Source organism: Alosa sapidissima, chromosome 5 (assembly GCF_018492685.1).
Source record: "Alosa sapidissima isolate fAloSap1 chromosome 5, fAloSap1.pri, whole genome shotgun sequence".
In the NCBI taxonomy this organism is placed as follows: domain Eukaryota; kingdom Metazoa; phylum Chordata; class Actinopteri; order Clupeiformes; family Clupeidae; genus Alosa; species Alosa sapidissima.
In genome coordinates this window covers 25,054,763-25,076,850 of record NC_055961.1, presented here as the reverse complement: position 1 = coordinate 25,076,850, position 22,088 = coordinate 25,054,763, and the positions used below count along the sequence as shown (strand labels likewise).

The 22,088-nt window shown below is 42.7% G+C and overlaps 1 protein-coding gene across 25 annotated transcripts in view; it reads left to right on the top strand.

Moving 5' to 3' along the window:
* dlg2 (discs, large homolog 2 (Drosophila)) overlaps nt 1-22,088 on the top strand; it is a 180,592-nt gene that overhangs the window by 56,092 nt on the left and 102,412 nt on the right. For 16 of the 25 annotated variants that reach the window (XM_042092781.1, XM_042092774.1, XM_042092769.1 and 13 more), the window contains 3 exons: nt 9,592-9,681; nt 11,732-11,893; nt 14,099-14,158. In XM_042092781.1, the coding sequence (XP_041948715.1) occupies nt 9,592-9,681; nt 11,732-11,893; nt 14,099-14,158 (312 nt within the window). Of the gene's footprint in view, nt 1-674; nt 1,090-9,591; nt 9,682-11,731; nt 11,894-14,098; nt 14,159-22,088 lie in introns of those variants that run through there. The other 9 variants (XM_042092779.1, XM_042092773.1, XM_042092787.1 and 6 more) reach the window with 4 other exon arrangements.

The following is a 22,088-nucleotide window of genomic DNA, read 5'->3' as shown; positions in this document are numbered from 1 at the left end:
TGCCACTGTAAATGGGTTCCAGCTGTTTTGATAAGGTCGTGGTTAAAGTGGAAAACTTCATCTTTCTCCTGAGTGCTTTTAGATTTAAATGTATCATTCATTTAGCTCTGCTGGAGAGTCACTGGGTTGTTCACAGTGTCTAATGAATACTGTGAGATATTTGTTTATTACCATGCGGGAGCCGGCGGAATATTAAATGGCAATGAGAGTTTGAGACTTTCATCATGCTGTGAAAGTTTGCTGCATTAATATGGACAGGTCACAAGCAGTTTACTTAACTGGATTGTTATTCTGAAAGAGAATGAGAGCTTGCCTTCCTATTGAGTTTTTCAGCTGCTTTATACAAATATTTACCATGTACAGTATATGTTTTTAACCAGTAAACATTATTATTAATATTATTATCATTATCGTTGTTATTATTGTTATTGTTATTATTATTATTATTATTAACAAACATTGTTGTTTGATTAAAGCAGACATAATGTCATGCAGAGAATAATTGTCAGGCACTAGGCACAGAATAGGCTGAGTCAGAGCTGTGCTTGAAAAGGGAAGAGAGAAAGAGAAGGGACGAGGGAGAGAGAGGGAGAGAGAGGGAGAGAGAGGGAGGAGGAGACAGGGAGGCAGGCAGGCTCCGAGAGGTATTAGGGCTTTGAATGGGCAAGCACAGGGAAGAGAAATGATGAGGAGAAAGAGCGAATGAGTGGATACAAGAGGGGGAGAGAAAGAAAGAAAGAGAGAGAGAGAGAAAGAGAGGAATTCAGCTGGCGTACACCGTTTGGCTCCATGAGTGAACGAGAGAGGGAGTTAGTGTGTGTATGTTTGTGTGTATGACAGAGTGTGTGATTTATGTGAGTGTGTGTTTGTGTGTGCGTGCACGGTAAGACTCGTCCAGGAGTGAAGCATTTGTCCTGGGTATCATCCGTGTGCGGCTCTTCCTGGTGCTTCCGTTAGAGCAAGTGCTGCACTCGTGCCACCTAAGGAATGTCTCCCATTGTCAAAAACCCAGAGTGCTTCTACCCCATGCTCTGCCACTGTAAAGTAGCCTGCTCCAACAACACGCTATCGCTGATGTTTGGATGCAAGGTAGGGCACAACCTCTTACTGGAATCAAATTTATGTGTGGTTAATCCATTGTTAGCCTAGTTCACTGTAGAATTACTCTTAAAATGTCAAATGGAGTTTATTTGTGTGTGTGCAGCATGAGATGTTTCTCTATCTTTTGAAGTTTTCAAGACATTTTGATTTGTCTGCATGCTGGCGATTACAGAAGCTGTCTTCTAGCCACAGAGGGGCTAACCGTCATTTCATTTTGAATTGAGCTATTTAAACAGAACTTTGTTTTGGACCTAGACAAGCTGCATGATATATGTATCATATAGCTGCTGTATGTTTGTGAGTAACTCTTGCTCTGACTATTCTTGTGTCTTTTCACAGTCTCACATGTAAATGTCTGAAATAGTCTCGTATTGTTTTTGTGTGTCAGCTCTTTTATACTCACAATATGTTATTTCCAGCCTGTGTGACTGACTGTCAGTGGAGACGGTCACATTTATAAGGTGATTCAGATTGTCTCTCTAATGTGAATCATGCAGGGGGGGGAGGATGCTGGCATTTAACGTTGCAGTGCACATGGCTGTACACTGCCATCGTAGAGGAAGGCAGCCTCAATGCCCTCCAGCTGGACGCGAGAAACGCTCCCATATGGAGCACCGAGTCCTGCGATGACATGGCCTCGTGCAGAAATTTGGCATGGAGAAATATGCGGGCGGAATGGAGATGGAGGCACTTATGGGTAACTTCTCTGATGGTCTGGGATCACTGGAGGGAAGCGGTGTGCGTGTGCGTGGGAGTGTTGGATGCTGATGCTCCTTTCGACTGTATTGCCACAGTGAGTTGGACTTGCTTGGAGTAGTCGTAGTAACCCACATTTCCTCAGTGCTCACTCATTACTGAGAGAGAGAGAGAGAGAGAGAGAGAGAGAGAGAGAGAGCGCTAAGCTCACTGGATATGGCGCTCCAGCTTATGAATATATTATCTCCCCCTGCTTTAATTAGCTCATAATTTAACATTTCTTACATTACACTTCACACGTAATCCAGATGGCAGAGCCAAGTGTGCGGTGGATTAGCACTGCTACAGGCCTTCAAGGCAATTTCATCTGAGGCTTAACCTGCTCCAGCTTATCCAGCCAAGAAGTCTTCACTGAAATATTGAAATGTTAAGTTCTGTGTCACATTTTGTGGTCTTTGATATACTCCGTTAAGTATATTTTTCACACTTACTGGAGTTGGAGTTTAGTTGGAGGCTGGCAGTTGAGGTGATGAGCTTTTCTACTGAATGGTGAACACCTTAGCTCAGGCAGCTTTGGAGTCTAGGCCTACTCCCCTTTGAGGATGAAAGGACAGCTACATATTGACACAAACATGTTGCACCAATTCAATAAAGTGAAATTGCAAATGAAGCAAGAAGCTTGTCAGACCATACATGCACAGTAGACATACTGTAGATGTTTTGAGTCTGCTTTACAGATAGAGATTAGATTCATCTGAATTCTAATTCTACTTGATACGTGAGTATTTCAAGACAGTTGGTGTGATTTTCCTTGCCTCTTTTGGGATCATTTTAAATCCCAGTGTTCCTTCCACACTCCCCCGGGATGCAGCAGGTCCCCACTCGCTATGTGCATTTGGGAGCTGAGCAGCAGCAGGAGGAGGAGGAGGAGGATGAGGAGGAGGAGGCGGCGGCTTTGGGCTGGACTCTGTCCGCACCCATCTCAGAGCCCTGGCAGTGCCACTGGTTGAGTGTTCGCCCAGTGGGATGAGTTGTGTGTGTGTGTGTGTGTGTGTGTGTGTGTGTGTGTGTGTGTGTGTGTGTGTGTGTGTGTGTGTGTCGCTGGGGAAAGGGGGTCAGCGCACACAACTGCGAGGAGATTCCACACAATCCCGCGCAGAGCCTGCAGTTTGCCGGCAGCCATGCCACCTCCCATTCCCGTCTCATCTGGCCTTCCCCAGCAGAGCCGGAGTGAGTGAGCGAGTGAGCGAGTGAGAGAGAGAGAGGAGAAACCACTGCACTGTGGCACGTGATCGCCACTGCTATAGCACACACACACACAGTCATACTGACACAGAGCATTTACATTAACTTACAGTGGAAACCTCCCCAAACATAATATACATCTTTTCTTTAACATACATTAATACATTTGTATAGAAACATTTGCTACTATATATACAAGAATAAGAATTAAATGCAGTTTCCCCAAAGCACTTAATTGATAGGCAAATGGTGATGCTGATGTAGGCACTTCACTTGCTTGTAATGCCTGTAGTGTCTCATTGACCAATAACGATGAACAGGCACAAAGCCCCAAAGCAATTCATCTGTTCAGATACATGGGCAGGCAGTGATGCTCTCAGCCTCCACAGCACCACAGCATCATCTCTTTACTGTATGTACTGTAGATAGATAGATACTGTAGATAGATAGATAGATAGATAGATAGATAGATAGATAGATAGATAGATAGATAGATACTTTATTGATCCCCAAGGAGAAATTCAAGGTCCCAGTAGCTTATGACACCACACACAACAACATAAACAGGATGATAAAAAACAAATCCACATGACTAAAATGAACAGTAAAAGACACTAAAGATACTACAGTAAAGCAAAGATCCACATGATGATCTGTATGTTTTTTGCACTGACGGTGATGCCCTCAACCTCATTTTCAGAGCGCTTTTGTCAAAGTGTTTATTGTTGCTAGGTTACAAAGTTTTGATTGGTCGTCGAGAGAGAAGTGACAGTGACGAGGCCACTTTTTGTTCTAAAAGTTGAACAGGTTTCAACTTTCAGCGGTCTGAGCGCTGCGGGGAAAAAACGGTCAGCACCGAGGGCGTTGAGTGCTGTGAATGCTGAACTTCATAGGATTTGTATAGAAAATAGCTACAGTCGTCACAAAAAACGTGATTGGTGGACACAGGCCCTTAATGTTGTAATGTGCGTGTGCGTGTACTTGTGCACATGTGCATATGTGTATGTAGCAGGATTAAGTGTTGCTTCCCTGAATTTTCCCATGATTTTTTTTTTTTTTTTTTTTTTTTGAAGTCTAGCATTTTCTTTATTTTCCCCTGTATAGGGAGCTGGGGGTGTGGAGCAGGTATGGTGTGGGGCTTACTGTATGCCCACGAAAGTAGACCTTAACTCCAGTTCTCCCCCTATCTCTTTCTGGTACTGTGCAACAGGAGAGCATCCTTGCATGTGTGAGCACACTGAGTCATTTTGTATTAAAAGCAACACAGGGGGAGAGCAGAAAACGCTGTTACATGCGTTCATGTCCAAGGGTCACGGTGTTGACACAGAGGAAGTTTGGACCACACTTACATGCTATGATACAACAACTGATTTTGACCATAGCCATGCCACTGCCCTGGTGTAAAAAAGTGTGTGTGTGTGTGTGTGTGTGTGTGTTCGTGAGAGAGAGTGTGCGTTTGTGTGCCTGTACAAGTGCAAACAAAATTGTTTGTTGTTTTAAGTAAAGGAACTTTCCCACTCTTAGCCTTCTTAGTATTCTCATGGTTTTTGTTATGAGCCATGGCATTGCCCTTGGGCTCTCCGGCTGATATCAGCCTCCTAATACAATGGCCATCAAGGAATTCTGAGTCATAGCTTTAGTTTCAGGGCCAGCGTAGATCTTCAGGATGCTATCTAGAGGTCACCATGCCTCATACCAATGTGTGTAGTTGCCTCTCCAAGTCCATACAATTCATCTGTGTATGCTTCTATCCCATTATTATCCGTGCGTTTCATCTGAAATGTCCCCGGAATCATGGAGGGTTAAATCAGTTCCACTTTTCTGACCTTTGGCTCATTACCATGCCTTGCTACGGATGGGTGGCATTTATTTTCTTCCCTGTTTTATGAGTACCACATTCATACGTTCTGGTTGTTAGGTTTTTAATTGAACAAGTTCACCTAAATTACTTTTTTTACGAGTGCGGAATTACATGTGGCTACACTCTCTTTTTTTTCCCTTTTGCACCGGGTATATAAATAGGTCCCCTTTCCCCTGAGTGGTTCATTAAGTATTCAGTCTCACATTTGTCTTTATAAACCAAAAGGACATTTCCTAGCATTTAAAGCAGCTGTCAGATGGCATCTACCCCGGAGCATGAATCACTCATGGTTAAACCATACATCAGTGCCTCAGCCTTGCAACATGTACAGAGGGCACTGCAGCAGAGCAGCTTGGCTAACATTATGGGAAATATATTTTAACCATGGGATGGTATGAATGTATTTTAGACAAGCTTGTGTGTGTAGGTAAAGTTTCCCACACCGAAAAGAAATGTATTGTATATATATTTTTAACATGGAATTAACGTGACTTAAGATTCAATTTTGAGGTCTTGGTTGGCAAGGGGGTAAAAATATTCTTCATTGACTTGTATACAAATTGTAGTGAATCCACATTCTTTTGTAGGCCCGTCTTGTTGCTGTTACTTAGCATGTTTATTTGCAAACAGCAAAAATAGTATACAGTGGTAGGGTGCGTGTGTGTACATGCCTGACAGTCCTCCTGACTACAAAGGTGCTGTATTGCTAGGGAGCAAGGTTAGCATCCCTATGAGCCCATGAGTATTAGCGCAAGCAGAATGTACAGGAGGAGGGGAGAGCAGTGTTGTGCCTACACAAGTATAGCGTGGATGCTGAGGAAGAGACGTATCTGGGCCATGGCAGCGTGATGTGCTGTGGGAAGCACATCTGTCCACACAGAGTAAATAATGGCAGCTGTGTGATGCACGCTCCAACATGACTCATTGGAGAGCGATCGCTTTTTTTTCCCCCTCCTCTTTCTGTTTTGTGACACGTTCCTTTGCACTATAGCAGGAACATGCTTAAGAATCTGCTGCTTTTTTTGGCAGCGAGTCCCTGCTCCTCTCAAAGTGTATGTCCTCTAGCCTAGAAATCTAGACGCACCCTAGCGGCAGCAAATGCAATTTTGCAGCCAGGGTCCTCCACAGTACTGACAGTTGTGCTTTGAATGCTTTGAATGCTTGTAGAGTATTGTGAAGAGACTGGCTTTTCCTTTACTTTACCAGCACACAGCAGTGTATCCTGAGGGTGTCTTGGGTTGAAGTCTCTTAAATATGTCCAAGCTTGAGTGACCACTCACAGTGCAGATCCAAAACAGTGCAGGTACAATACAAAACATGTCCTAGTCTTTCTACCCTGAGTCCTGTTCCAATGGAGAGGACATCCAGCGAGATTCTAGATGACCATGGACCACACAGTAACCTGTTCTTAGTAACTGTGCTTATAGAGCATTCTGACATGAACAGTGCTCTGTTAATGCCTTGTTTTGCCTTCACTGTATTGAAACAAACTGATGTCGGTTGTGTTTGCCATCTGAAGCTGTTGTGTTGTCGTGTTGAGCAGCATAACGCGTGGCTCCTGCAGTGAGAGGCTTCTTCTCCCTTATGATCAGCAGCTCTTTGAATGTTTCTGCTGACACTCGTGAGTTTTTTTGTGACATTACATTCTCTTCATCACTCAACCAGAAACCTTGCCTGTGCAGATAAGGTGACAAACAGAAACCAGGGTCACAGTACCCAGTTGTTGTTGCTGTTGTTGTTGTTGTTGTTGTTGTTGTTGTTGCTGCTGTCGTTGTTGTTGTTGTCATTGTCATGGTTGTCGATGTTGATGTTCTTGTTTTCCTGGAAAAAATGATGCTGCTTTTTTCTCTGAGGGCATTTCCAGGTTACTGCAGCTGAAATGTGCTTTTGCACCATCTCTGGACTCTGGTGTATGTCTGAACACAGACATTTATAACCCTCAGCCCTGCTGTCTGAATGTGTGTAGTGTCTTGGCAGACATTTTGCGGAGTGTCCAATTAAAGCAGTTTCTCCAGTCTCTGACCTTCCTCACCCACAAGCTCTAAGCCCATGCCTCATTTATGAGCGCACAAACAACACAGTTTTGCTGCTATCTCTGGCAGAGAGGAACAGCATGCAAACGCAAAAACTATCCATCGTTTTTATGTGCTTTAATTGGACAGCCTTGGTCGCATTATGAATGTAAACAATAATATGTAATTAGTTGTGACATCTGCCATTCATTATTTTACTATTTGAGACTTGAGAGAAGTAAAGATGGGGTCAGATGAATTAGCAAATGCAGCTATTTTGCCAACGCCTGGCAATGCCATGTGTTTTTGAGGGTGAGATGCCTCCCAGTCCTTGAGGTGCCCATCTGTGCCACTGATGCCACAGCATGGTATTATCAAAACCAAGTGCTTTATCTGCCTCGCTGTCTCATGCCTCGCCAAACCCGACTCTGGAAAGCCTCTGTGGGCTGAAACTTGCCGATCGGCCTAGCTGGATAGGCTAATTGTTGGAAAGAGTGGAGTGCCACACACAGACCCCAGGTGCCAAAGTGAATGCCTGTAGTAGGAGTCCAATAATGGGCTCTGAAAATAGTGCATGCCTGAGGATATAGTATGTATGTTCAAAAATGTAATGTCATTTGTTTAATTTAAAGCGTACTGTACATCATGGTTAACTAACCTGCTGAGATGTCAACAAGACCAACTAACTAACTATTGAAAGTGAAAAAGTAATGGAAGTGATTGGAAGTGCGTGGCATGCTCGTCTGCCCTACCGGCCCTAATTTTGCAAGCAGTGCAGTGAGCACAGAAAGATGTTGTGAGGGTGACACAAAACTACTAAGAGAATGAATGACATGGTGACAGAGTGTGTGTCTGTATCTGTGTGTGTGTGTGTGTGTGTGTGTGTGTGTGTGTGTGTGTGTGTGTGTGTGTGTGTGTGTTTATGTGTGTGTGTGCATGCATATGACTGTGTGTGTGCATACCTGCGTGTGTGTGTGGTCCTGGTCCTACCCCCACCCCCATTCTCAGTATCCCCCTGTCACTGTCCTCTGTCCTGTGTGGACACTGGCTCAGGTTGGCTGACCAACTGCTAGGTCCCTGATCTCAAAAGAACTCTGGATCGAGCATCTTATTCCACAGCTGACACCACAGTGAGGGCCATTTTTAATTTTTCATTACCCCTAGTAGATCTTTTCTGTGTTTATTTACTCCTAGTAGATCTTTTCTGTGGAAACTGAGCTGGTATAGATGTTGTTTTGTGGGAATAGATTTTGTATGTGACGGGTACAGTGGTGAGAAAATGAACAGATATCATAGAAACAGGTGAAAGTTCTTTAATGTCATTGACAAAAATGTGATGCGAGATGTGATTTCACATGTAAATCTATGTGATGGGCACAGAAGTGATCTCAAAGGCATGGGCACCGTTTGAAAAGCGCTGGCATCGTTGTTGATTGGCCGAGGCCATCGGGTGGCTGGATCCAGTGTTCTTTTGAGATCCGAGTAGAACCTCACTCTGCTGGATCTTAACTCCCTCCCACAGCTGCACAGTTATGGATGAGGCCATTTTTCACAGCTGGAGCTAAAATAGGCCACCACCACCACTGTGTAGACCTGCTGATGGGACATGAACCCACTGATAAATGAAGGGTGTATAATTACTCATGTATGGACTTACATAATGGGAGAATTTAAACACCAGTGACTATTCTACATCCGTTGGCATGTATGTGGGCTGTGAAATGAAATAGTGGGCTACTGAAATGCAATTATGTTTCATAGAATACTACAGGAATCGTATGCTAAATGGGGAACATTTTTATTCATGACTGTGTGGTAGAAAAGGTCGCATGTAGGCTGAGGCTCATTCAGAGAGAGCTGGCTGTTTGCCTTTTTGTGTGAGTGCTCAGTATAGTGGATGAGTGGGCAGAGGATCTGTAGAGGAGCGATTAAGAGCTGCTCATTTGTAATAAAGTCTACCAGACACCTCAGGTAGCTCTGAGCTGTTCAGTGATCTAACTAAAATGGAGGAGAGCAGAATATTCTCGGAGAAATACCTGTAAAAGGCTACTTTCTGGATCAGTCCTCAAGATTACACAGGGATGGTTAAATGAAATGATTGTAGAGAGGGCACCACCTTGTGGTGTGGCAGGTGTATTGCGGCCACTGACTGGTCCTTTGCTTTAGTAATGGCAGTGTCTTTTGATCTGTGTGGTGTACCGGATTAAATCAAATGTGCCTCATCTGATCAGTATTCCTCTTGTCCTGGTTAGCTGCTCTGAGATGATGGAACTGCCTTACTTACTATTTCATCATTCAATGTGGTACTACATCTGAATATCTTATATCTGTATTTTTTTAAATCTATATTCATTTTGCCATCCAGTGTGTGTATACCTGTCTTAATATATATGTGTTTTATGTGATGGCATGGTGTCTCTATCTGTCTTTAAACCTATGTGTTGTGTAATAAACTGATTGATGTCTGTGTTGACGTGTGTGTGTGTGTGAGTGTGTGTGTGTGTGTGTGTGTTTGTGTTTGTGTTTGTGTTTGTGTTTGTGTTCGGGATAGTGAGTGGTGTGTGTGCGTGCTGCTGGTTTTCCGTCCGCGTGTGATGTTGACTGACTGATACATGTTTTGGTCAGTACTGTGTGGCTGCCCGGTGGTCACGGCAGGCCTCCTCTCTCTGTCCACAGAACAGGCCGGCTGCGGTGCAGGGCTCCCAGTCCCCGCCCGTCGGCCCGCCCTCCACATGTATGAACCCGGCCCTGATGAGCGCTCCATGGGTGAGAGAGAGTGGAGGGGGGGGGGGTGGGGGTCAGTGCCATATCACCCCTCCTGAGCTGTAGCTATGCCGTCCGTGCCCCATGCTCTGGGCAGTTGCTTGATGCACGCGTGCCACTTGCATTCACTCACAGGGTTCTTGCAAAGGTCGGAAAACTGTGGAAAGTTATGGGCTCTGATATCCCACATTTTTCACACCTGTAAGACCAGAATCAAAAAAAGTATATACATTTTGAGAACGTTTTGGGGGGAAAAAAACTCCAATTCCAAACAGCTGATTTGTGGAAAGAGCAAGAACCCTTATTCTGCACCTGTCATTATTGCGACCATCTCACCTCATAATTGCATCACACTGGACTTACACTATCATCCGTTTACTGAGTCATTTGCACACACTGTCATCATCACATGCATCCATGGCCAAGCATGGCCGAACAATACTGTCTCACTTTTATTCGCATGGCCTGATTGCTTTATGCAGGTTGGTTAGTCAGTCTCTGACTTGTTGCCGTTTTACAGTACAAATCTCGCTAGCAAATCATGACCATCATATTATGTGCAACAACCAAATGCTACATAAATGTACCAAGCTTTCGGCTTGCAGTCGTCTTTGCTCTCCTAGCTCTGTAGGCTCAGCAGTACACTGCAAAAAATAATATCTTACCAAGTCTTATAATCTTATATTAAGATAAAAAAATCTAGTTAATATTGTTTTTAGTATAAAGATACTTACTTTGAGCTTTCTTGTAAAATTATTTGACTTAAAATAAGTCAAAATCTTCTTAAATTAAGATTTGCCAGTGGCGTAAGTAAATTTACCTTAAATTGTCTTATCTTATCTTATCTTAAATTAAGATTAAAATACTTACTCTACTGGCATATAAATGTACTTGTTTTTATGACTTATTTTAAGTCAAATAGTCTGACGAGAGCTCAAAGTAAGTATCTTTTTACTAAAAACAATACTAACTAGATTTTTTGTCTTAATATACCGGTAAGATTATAACACTTGGTAAGATATCATTTTTTGCAGTGTAGCCTGGCTGTGGGATCCTTATTACCGGCCAGTCTCTCCATAGACCTCTGAAGTTCGCCTACAAAAAAGCAGCCATCTTTGACATCCGGTATCTGGCGATTTTTCCTATGGGAAAATAACATGGGGATTTTGAATTATCGCATCTTTTAAACTCTCTCGGGGATGAAAAAGTCTGAAATGCAGACGTTTTCCTGAACACACTTTTGTCTTCTGCCTTCGAGTGGATACTGTGATCTCCTGTACGTGAAGGTGGCACACTTAGATTGTTGCTACCCCAGAGCTAACTTGCAATGCAACTTGCCATAGGTAGTTAGCTTCAATTAACAACCTGATCTCCTTATATGGGCAAAGATGGCCGTTTTGGTTCTTTTTTGTAGGCGAACTTCAGAGGTCTATTGTCCACCATCGCCTCAGCTCTCTGCTCTTCACTGCATCTTTGCCTGCTTTCAGCTGGGACCCTTATGCCAAATAATCCGCCGCCGCTACCGCCACCACCACCACCAATGGTGTCCATTTCCTGAACAGTATTTGTGGAATTAGAACCTGGAACTTGTGTATCTGTTGAATTATAACATTTCTTCTAAATCGAACACTTTGTTTGTTGAGTGGTGGAGAATAACTGCACATTAGCACTGAAAAAGTGGTCAAAAGGATTTTTAGTAATGATCTGTCTAAGTAAATACTGTAAACCATTTTTCAGGGAACTCGCATTTACATATCGTTTGAAAGTGCATGAATTTCTTTTCCATTGACTGCTAACGTCTTAAACTGCCCACAGAGTGGATCATGATGGAACTTAATTGGCTTTATACCTCACAGGATAAATCCTATGCTTTACTTTTCAGCTACGCCGGACTTCCAGACTTTTCTCCAGTTTGCTAATAGATGAGGTTAAGTTCCTGCTGTGATCTGATCCACTTTGTTCATATATTTCTCTCTCTACGCACCTCTCTGTTCCCCCTCTCCTTGTCCTCCTCTCTCTCCTCCTCCTCTCCTTCCTCTGCTTCTCGTGGCAGTACCGGTACCAGGATGAAGACTCGCCGCCCCAGGACCACGGCTTCCCCCGGCTGACCAATGAGGTGCGTGCGCCGGAGCTGGTGCACGTGTCCGAGAAGAACCTGTCGGAGATCGAGAATGTGCATGGCTATGTGTCCCACTCCCACATCTCGCCACTCAAGGTCAGTGTTTCACCGTTGCTGTCGCCGGCCGTGGTGTCTTCCTCCTCGTCCTCTCTCTCTCTCTCTCTCTCTCTCTCTCTCTCACTCTCTTTCTATCTCTCCCCCCTCTTTCTCTTTCTCTCCTTCTCTCTTGGCCAGGAGTGTGTTCATTCACTCTGTGTGCGTCTCCCATTACTGTCCAAAGCCATTGTGGTCTCTGTGCCGAGTCTCTGGACAGCCTCTGCTAAGCCTCTAAAGCCGGCCGTCTCTCTAGCCAAAGTCAAAAGTGAAAACGATTCCACGTGGGTAGGCATAGGATGACCACAACCGATCAAGTAAAGTCAGTCAGGGAGATGACAACTAATTTGTTATCTTGTGCCAAACCAAAAGTGAAATGTACCCTACACTGCTGACTGAACCATTCAGGAAGTCATTTTTCACTGTGGTTCTGGTAGATACCTTATTTTACAGTTTTTAAACGCTTCCTCACACAAGTGTTATGTTAGTGTAGCTTTTCATAGTACCCTAGGTTGTTGTTGCAGATCTTTTCATGTGACATACAATTTTGGCTGTACATAGTTTGTTTTTGTCTAGTAAAGCACCTGCAAAGATCTGATCGCTGTGTGACAGAGCTGTGTACAGTCTGTTGTAGTTTAATGGGTTAGACACTAGATGGCACCTGTTTTCCAGGATGAAACACTAACCACCCAGCATGATGGTCTGATGAGTTCAGTTTACAGAACCTGATGTCTGACCTGACTGTAGTAGTCCTATAAGAGCCCTTAGGTTTTCTTTTATAGCTTACATCATCATTACCTTTGCATAGATTACGGTGAAGGAATTTAAGCACTCTTTAGTGGGGTCTTACATGTGAAGTTGATATTTTGACGAATTAATTGACTAATTAATTTTCTTCAAAGACATTTGACAGTCATTGGATGCTTGGATAGCAACTGTCACTGACGCCTATTTCTGTTGATTTCATTAAAAACTGGACTAAGGTGAGCTTGACCCAAACGTGTACCCTTACTCCAGTCTTAAAATAGAGCAGTCCCCTGCTGTGGGGAGTTGATATGCTAGTCGCCTCTCCAGCCAGCGTCTTCTCTGACCTCAGCCACCAGCAGGCAAGAAGACAAACTGAGAGGTCACTGTAACTCTACTGGACTTTTATCAGCTCCTTAACAGGAACAGAAATAAGACTCCACTTTCCTGCTAAAAAAGCAAAGAACACAGACATCTGCTATTCTTTCGTGAATGATTGGGAGAAGCTTCCAAATTATTTCATTGGCTCGTCATTGCCTCCATCTGGAAGAAGTAATTGAAAATCTGCATTTTCAGATGATGGTTCATTTTGCTAAACACAGTATTGCTCTGAGAGTAGTGGAATGATAGCAGAACTCTGTTTTCGTTGCTTTGGTAACCTTGCTCTATATAAGCTCAGTGCACTCAGGTAAGTAAAGCGTAGTTTATTACATACTTAAGTGTAGAAATACTAAAATACTCCAAACACCCTCCTAGGATATGCAAAGCATTAGATTTCAAGTTTCAGATGATTTAATAACACTGCAGTCCGATGTTGACATTGTCCAGTGTTTAACAGGTAGACCAGTTGAATAGAGGATTCATGTATGGCTTTACTTGTATGCCACTGCTCCTGTGGAAAAGAGAGGACTGGTATGAAAGTTGTGGTGAACACAGAGTAGTGATCCCCATCCCCTCTGACTTGCCCCCCAGCATCATGTGAAAGGTCCTGTCTGTGTAGCTACAGTAGGCAGGTACAGGGGGCAGAGTGAGTGTCTCTATTGGGCAGAAGCTTCTTTAGCAGCTGAGGTAGGGTTTGAAATGGGATCGGTGCGGGCACAGACTTTAAGGGCGGTGCATAGAGGCTCTTCCTCATCCATGGCATGCAGGAAGTCACTGACACTCCTTCACATTCTCATTCAGCCACAACACTCCTCTCCTCCCTCTCTTCTCTTTTCTAATATTTCCCTCTCCTCCCTTCTCTTTTTGTCTCTCATCTCCACTCTCTTTTCCACTCCTCGGTTCTCCTCTACTCTCTACTTTTCTGTTCTCCTCTCTTCCCTCCTCTTTTCTCCTCTCCGTTCTTCTCTTCATGCAGTGTGACTGGGTCCTCATAATCCTTTGGTTCTTTTCCTCCCTCTCACTCATCTCCTGTTCCCTCCACGTACTCGCTAGTGATTATTGTCTTTTATTTCTCACCTGCAGCCTGCACTGGTTACCCGTTATGATCTTACATACCCGGGTGTGACAGCAGCAAACTACCTGGCAAGTTTTTCATTTATTTTTTATTTGGAAAAAAAGCAAATGTGTGTTCATTTCTGTGTGCCACTGAGCTTTGTGTTACTAAAGACAAACAGGACCGGCCATTAGGCAACAACATGAGGACTGTTACTTACCACAGCCTTGACTCTCATCCAGCTTGCTTGGTATATTTATGCAGTTGGGTTTCTTTAGTAAACAGAGTATTATGCTCCAGCTGTATCAAATCCACAGGGAATCACTGAAGGATTCATCTCAGCTTCATGCTGGGTGAGGCAGGAAATTGGATTGCCTCATTCACGTCACACCTGCCTGGTGCAGACAGTTTTCCCACTTTGAAGTTGTTATAGTTAATGATACAAGCAAGATATTACTGCCTGACATATTCAACTTGTCACTCTCAAAATGTTATAATGTTCTTATTTCATGGTCTGCTTTCACGTGCACTGAGGGTGTTTTGTCAAGTGCAGAAGGTCCTGCCAAAAGTAAAAATGCTTTTAGTTCAGGGTTATGGAAAGAGGGGTAGGCCAGTGTCTGGTATTAATATATCAAATAAGTAGAGACTACCAGGGTTTTCCCCAATTTCTGATTATTTGAATAGGAAATCCTGAATGGAAACACTTGAAATTCAAGTGGAATAAGAAATATATTTACTTGGATTAACACTCAATTTGCACAGGATAAAATGTGAGGTTGTTGAAAAACGATTTCTGCACATCAGAATTGTTTCCATGAAAGCTGGTTTGTCAGCCTTAAATGTTTAAAGCTACCGTTGTTCACAACTCCTCCCTTGACAAGGAGAGTGTGAATTTTTAATTCCCAAAACACACTCGCATTTTTCTTGAAGCAAATGTATAATGAATGCATTTAAAATATGTGAATGAGTTGGATGGAATGCAGTGGAATGGCATGGAGGTGGAAGCCCAGCTGCTGACGCCATGGTGATTAGGATGCTTTTCTGTCTGAGCCCATCTCTTATCCCTCCACCTCAGCTCTACCTCCAGGCGTCCATTCCTTTCAAAGAGCTGGGTGGGTGGTGAGATGGACCGTATATGAAAATGGAATCTGAGTGCTTTATCAGAGCTTGTGTACCTTAATGAACACTTACAGTATGTACCTGCGTAGCGGATGTGCATTGATAGAGACAGAGACTTTGCCCATTTCCTCAGCACCATTCAAGGCAAATAAAATCACTTTGACTCTGGCTGAAAGTAATTTCCAAGTCTCCGCAGCTCTGTATGGTAGTGGAAGAAAGCGGGTGTCGATCCGTTATGCGGAAGAAGACTAGCTGAAACCAGCAGTTTCATTCTATTATACATGAGCCACATACACCCTAAGGAGCAGGAATGTGCTATTCCCTATCAGTTCGCTGGCCTTGGGACCAGCGGTGAAGAATAGCTTTAATAAAATGATCTAATTGGACAGACCCCAAGACTAAAAATGTTCTACTCATAGAGTACTTTTTTGCTTACTTTAGAAATGGCACTGTTTAGGAAAGAAGTGACTCACTTAAGTGATGTACATCTATACACTGCATTATTCATTGGTTAAACTTTGACTGGAATAGGTGCTGCCCCAAGACAAACTGTCCACAGACACACAACCCCTACCACAAAGAACATAATTCAAATCATAGACTGTATATATACAAATAGTATTAGTCATAATATACATTCAAATAGTTCAGGTGTTTGAAAGGAGTTTTCCCTTTACTATACTATAATCTTTTGTAAGTTTCAGGCCTGGAACATTGTACAGCAACTTAAAGGAATAGTTATGTCTAAGAACAACAGCTTCTGTGCTACTGTGGAGAGAGTCGCTGCAGACAAACTAATGTATTTTCAACTTTGTAAGTGTACAAAAAGGGTATAAAAAGGGCTGTCAGTGCTTTACCTATTTTTCTGGTCGACGCCATCTTGCTAGGACCCCTCTCGCAAGATGGCAGCGATGGGTGGCGACTGGAAGAATAGTCAGTGCATTACCTTATCACTCCTACAGTCACTGCCATCTTGTTAGGATTTCTAGCAAGATGGCAGCGAACAGGAAATGCACTGACTGCGCAACAGTCCTTTCATACCCTTTCTGTACACTCATAGTTAAAAACACTTTGGTTTGTCTGCAGGGACCCTCTCCACAGTAGCACAGAAGTGTAATGATATTTTGAGTCTAGTGAGTGCCTTAAAGTAGCAATTTACTTTGACATAGTGAGCTTGCCCCCAAGGCTATGTAATATGCCTACTGTATTTCCTTGCTAATGCACATTCCGGTCTTACTCAAAACTACTTTGACTAACGTCATTTTGGTCCCCAAAGAAAGTTCACACTGGTTATTATCCCAAAATAGACCATTGCTCTTAGACCAGATTATTCCTTTAATAGTATTCGTAGCTTGTCCTGCTGTTGCAAACTAGAAAATGAGGTTGAAACACGTCTCCCACCCCATGTAAGGCTTCTGTTCCGCCAAGCCTCCATGATGGGCTGGAGAAGAGCGGCGAGCCTCAGCAGGTGACGGGCATTTATCAGCGAGATCATTAGCATGCTGGAGCAGCCTGTCTCTGAGCCGAGCCTCCCGCAGAGGAGCAGGAACCCGCCTCCGTCTTGATTGTCACTTCCCCTCGTCTCTCCTGTTGAAATAATTACAGTGGAGCCCCCCCTCCGCCCTCCAACCACCCACAATCCACACCCGCAACCCGCAACCCACTCACCCCTCTGTCTCAGCGTGAGGCCTTGATTGTGGCATGTCATTGTGTGGCTTGTGTGGAGAGTGACAGGAGTGAGAGGAGGGCTGCAGAAGGCACATAAAACTTAGTCTAGTGTGGGAGAGAAAAGGAGGAAGGAGTTTAGTGTCGATTTGGTGTTGTACTGTACGTCATGCCATGTGCTCCGCTGGGATTATGGTTCAGAGCACAGCTGTGTGTTCTCTCCATGGCCACCTCTGCCAGAATTTGTCTGGTTTAGCTCCAGTCCTGGGTGGGATAAGTGACTCTGGCTCGGCTTTCTCTTCCAGACAATACCCGTTTCTGACGTCAAGCCTTACTGACGGTTGTTCTCGATAGACGACATTCACCTGACCTTGTATGACTGGACGTGAACGCACTTCTTTTAGCACCTATCTGGCCATCCTCTGGGCTTTGAGTCATAATCAAAGTGAGGTGGCCAGGAGGGCAGTCAGCCCAGTCTCCAGGGGAGAACTTCCACTTTTTTTTTTTTTTTTTTTTTTTTTTTTTCAAAAGGATTTATTAAAAAATACATACTGGCTGAAGAGTGAACTTGGTTGATTAAAAAAATTAAATGTGTGGAGTCATTCTTCTCTTATCATTATTAGGTATTATTGTGTGTCACTGAAACGTTCCAGAACTGCACAAGAAGACTTTTGAGTTTCCCAAATTAGCATACTAATTGTTTTCGGTGTCTCATTTTTCTCCTATCAATCTGACTAAAGCCCTACAGTTCCAAGACCTCGGGCATGATCGTAATGAATTTAGCGTTAAATTGATTAGATGAAACCCATTACTCCGTCTGAAGGCGTACAGCCCTGAAAGGTCTGCAGGGCTTGCGTCTCCTGAGAGCACTTCACACTCATAGTCAGAGTATCTGTCACGTTTGGGGATCAGACATGTGTGAAGTAATGGTCAGTAAGTAGACTTCTAACGGCCTTAAGTAAAGTACTCTCTAAGTAACAAGGGCTGATCTGTTGATAAAGTATCACAGGGCTTCTTTCGTTTCTCTTTTCCAGTAGTATTAAAACAAAATACAATTCTATTCAACTGAGTTCCCATATTTAATATATATGTTCTTATATGTTCTTATTCATCGCTGGTAAAGGATGTTATTGAGTGCCACTATAGAAGCTGAAGTTCTAGATGTACAGAAAACACAGTTTACTGCATTATTATTTGTAATGTTATGCAGCCAAGAATGGATAATGAGATAACCCTGCCTTTTCTGTCCTCTAAGTCCAATAGATTCAAGTTATTGTCAGATGTGACATGCTAGTTCAAAGCTTGTACATGGGCTTTACAGTCTGAGGGTTCACTGAGTGGCATATCCTTGAGGTCTTTGTAGAAATGTGGCTTCGTGTGAATGGGAAGTCAAGTTTTTTCCTCCCTTCACAATTAATGTAAAATCTCTGCTGGCTTATTATTCATGCCATATCTGTCCCCTTGTTGAGGGTGACCTTCTTAGCATCTGTTGTGTATTGTGAAGGAGACACTCATAAATACTGCAATACAAATATGCCTTGTAAAACTGTACCTGCCTGATTACAGTATGGTTTTTAATAAGGATATTTATCAACATAATGAAATAAAAAAAGACAGCAGACAATAAAATTGGATTGCTGACATTTCCTGAAACATCACTGGAATGTTTCTGAGTAGTGTTTGCAGTTCTGTTGTTGCCTGCCAGTTGTTTACACCATGTGTTGGTTGCTGGAGAAGTGCAATAATGTGTTCATGGCAGTTGCTTGGAAACCATTCAGGAATAATGGTAATAATCAAGACTGACCTTTAGCTGCTGCTACAGCTACAACATCTTGCTGCCATTTGAGGGCATAAGCTTTTCAGCAATAGAACATGACCCTACACATTTTCTCTTGGATAAATAACACAAGGCCCTGTGTCTCACAGCACTGTGAAGACAAGAGTCAGACGTTACTGTTACTGATTTAAAGTGTGTAGTTGCAGTCCCTTTGTGTAGTTTTTTTCTACTGTCTGTCTTTCTACATAATGCATTAAAGTAGTACCTTTGTTGTATTGTGGACTTGCTGTGGAATGCCGTTTCTGTTGTGCTAACTTGGTCAGTATGCTGCCCGCTGTCTCCTCCAGACTTGTGCTCTTAAAACAGTGTGCCCTTCGTCTGATAGGATGCAGTCTTATCGGCGCTCATTATTGGGCTGGTCTTGTGATTTACACAGCAGTCTTCCTGTGGTGGGCTCTTTTTATCGCCTGTGAAACACCTGCAGTACTCCACTGGCAGACCCAGCACTCCTTTTTTACAGTTATTAAGGCCTGCATTTATCCCAGCAAGACTATATATAGCAGAGACAAAAGAGAGCTAGCCTATATTGTTTAGCTGAAATGTCTATATTTAAGTCATTGTTAACCTGAATAGGTTGTTTCCCTTTCAGCTGACAGTTGTCAGGGAGGTATGAACAAATAATGTGATTCTCAAGTCGCCTTGAATTTAAAATAACATGGAAATCCATCAACAGCTGAGGCTTCCCCAGAGCGCAATGTGTAAAGAGCAGGGTTGAAATTTAAGGACCACGGAGAGCGACGGCGGCAACCTTTTAGTCTGTACATTTGCCTGAAGTGGCCTGCTGATTCCCTCCCATCAAACAAGATTGCAGAAAATAACACACTGGAAATTACACTGAGAATCATCCTCCACAGCGCCTAGATAGTGGGACGGGTGGGGGGGGGGGTGCTGGGGAGATGTTCCTCTCAGCCAGAAGCCATTATGGACTAAGTGATCTGCCCAAATTGATTTGTTGTTAGAGAGAGTGCTTATGGCAGAGGGGAGAAGGATTTCCTGTAAGGGTCAGTTTTGGTAACTGTAGCAGTAGATCCTTAAAAGGGCTGCTGATTGAAAATCCATTTGCTCAAAAAATGGCTTTGTCCAGTCTGTTGCCAATGAAAATTGATTGGAGAAATGAAAAGGTCATATTCAGTGTTCCTGTCAATCAATCAACCAGTCTGTAAGCGGTGAAGTAGTGCCTATAGTCAAGTCAAGTTAAATTTATTTATATAGCGCATTTCATACACAGAGGTCATTCAGATAGATAGATAGATAGATACTTTATTGATCCCCATGGGGAAATTCAAGGGTCTCAGTAGCATACAGACATCACACACAACATGCACTTACAGCAGAAATGGTAAACATAAGTATAAGTATAAACATTTAACTAAATTCCACTGTACAATAAAGACAGTAGAAGATAAGGAAGATAAGAAAACAAACAATACTAAATACACTATATAAAATAAATTAAGAAAGTCCAATGTGCTTGAGGGTGATCAAGCATAAGACTCTTGTAGTGACAGGGCCTGGACTGGTAAGGTGCTAAAGGGAGTGAGTGTCATGGTGAAGGTGCAAAAAGTAGTCCAACCAAAGTCCTTTAGTTATGTTTGCATGGCAAGGTGCTCAAGAGAGTGAGTGTCATAGTGAAGGTGCAAAAAGTAGTCCAACATTAGTCCAACAGTGCAACAGTGCGAGAGTAAGGTCTAGAGACCAGCATAAATAATATGGACAAATAGGAGAGTAAAGTATAATGTAGACAAGGTAAAATAAAAAACTATTTCAGTGCAAGAACAGGTTGAGGTAATAGGGTTATAGCCATTCATTCATTCAGTATTGTAGCAGAAGCCTGACCGCAGCCATTGATCATGTGTGCTAATATAGCATGAAAAACTGTGTAGCAGTAAAACAGTAGTGAAAACATAAGGCTGTGTACATTAGTAAAACAGTAGTAAAACAGTAGTAAAGCAGTAGTGGGCAGTCAGTACTCAAACATGGAGAGGGTGGAGAGGCAGACAGACTAAGCAGAGAAGTCTATCTCTCCTCTTCGCTTTAGTGAGGCATTGAACAGTTCAATGGCCTTAGGAACAAATGTGCTTTACATAAACAAAACCAAACAATAATAACATATTAAAGCATAAAAGGGCAATATAGTCAAAGAATATTTCAAAAGGTAAAGATTATAATAAAAAGAAAACATAAAACACAAGGTAAAATCATTTAAAAATAAAGAATAATTAGTAAGCAAAAACAAAAGCAAAAGTAGTAAAAAAGTAATAAAAGACAAGGTAGAATAATTATCAAGGCAGATTCAGAATTTGTAACTCGGCGCAGTTAGCAGAAAGCATCTGAGAACAGTTTGGTCTTAAGTCTAGATTTAAAACTGGCTACAGTTGGGGCCTTTTTGATGTCATCCGAAAGTTGGTTCCAGAGCTGAGCCGCTAAAAAGCTGCTTCACCATGTTTAGTTCTAACAGTAGGTTTTACTAACAGGTTTTTCACCTGGGACCTGAGAGGACAAGAAGGTGTGTACTGCTGAAGCATGTCTGATACAGTAGGTATTTAGGTCTTGATCCATTTACTGATTTATAAACAAGCAATAGTGCTTTAAAGTCAATTCTGTGACTTACTGAAAGCCAGTGCAAGGACTTAAGAATTGGAGAAATGTGGTAAGTTCTTTTTAGTTTTTGTTACAAAATGCAGCAGCTAGGATTTTATCACCTGAAGCTGTTTAATAGTCTTTTTAGGAAGGCCTGTGAACAGTCCATTACAGTAATCAACCCTGCTGGAGATAAATGCATGAATGAGTTTTTCTAAGTCATGTTTTGACATCAGCCCTCTGAGTTTGGCAATATTTTTGAGGTGGTAAAAAGCTGATTTAGTTATCGCTTTCATGTGGCTGTTGAAATTTAGATCACTGTCAATTAGTACACAAAGATTTTTAACAGTATCCTTTGCCTTCAACCCTTTTGTGTCAAGGAGAGTGGCAACCCCAATTCTTTCCTCCGTTTTACCAAATATAATTACTTCAGTTTTTTCTTTGTTCAGCTGAAGAAAATTTTGAGACATCCAGGTGTTGATTTGTTCTATACACAGACACATAGATTCAAGAGGACCATAGTCGTTTGGTGACAGAGCTAAGTAAATGTGTGTGTCATCTGCATAGCTATGATATTAAATCAAATTATTTTGGATGATTTGTCCAAGTGGGAGCATAGGTTGAATAATAGTGGCCCCAAGATTAACCCCTCGGGAACACCACAGGTCAAGGACGTTGGTGTTGAGGTACAGTTTCCGATAGCAACAATGAAGCTCCTTTCTTGTAGATATGATTTTAGCCAGCTGATAACTATGCCTGTAAATCCAACCCAGTGTTCTAGTCTGTGTAGTAAAATATTGTGATCAACAGTGTCAAAT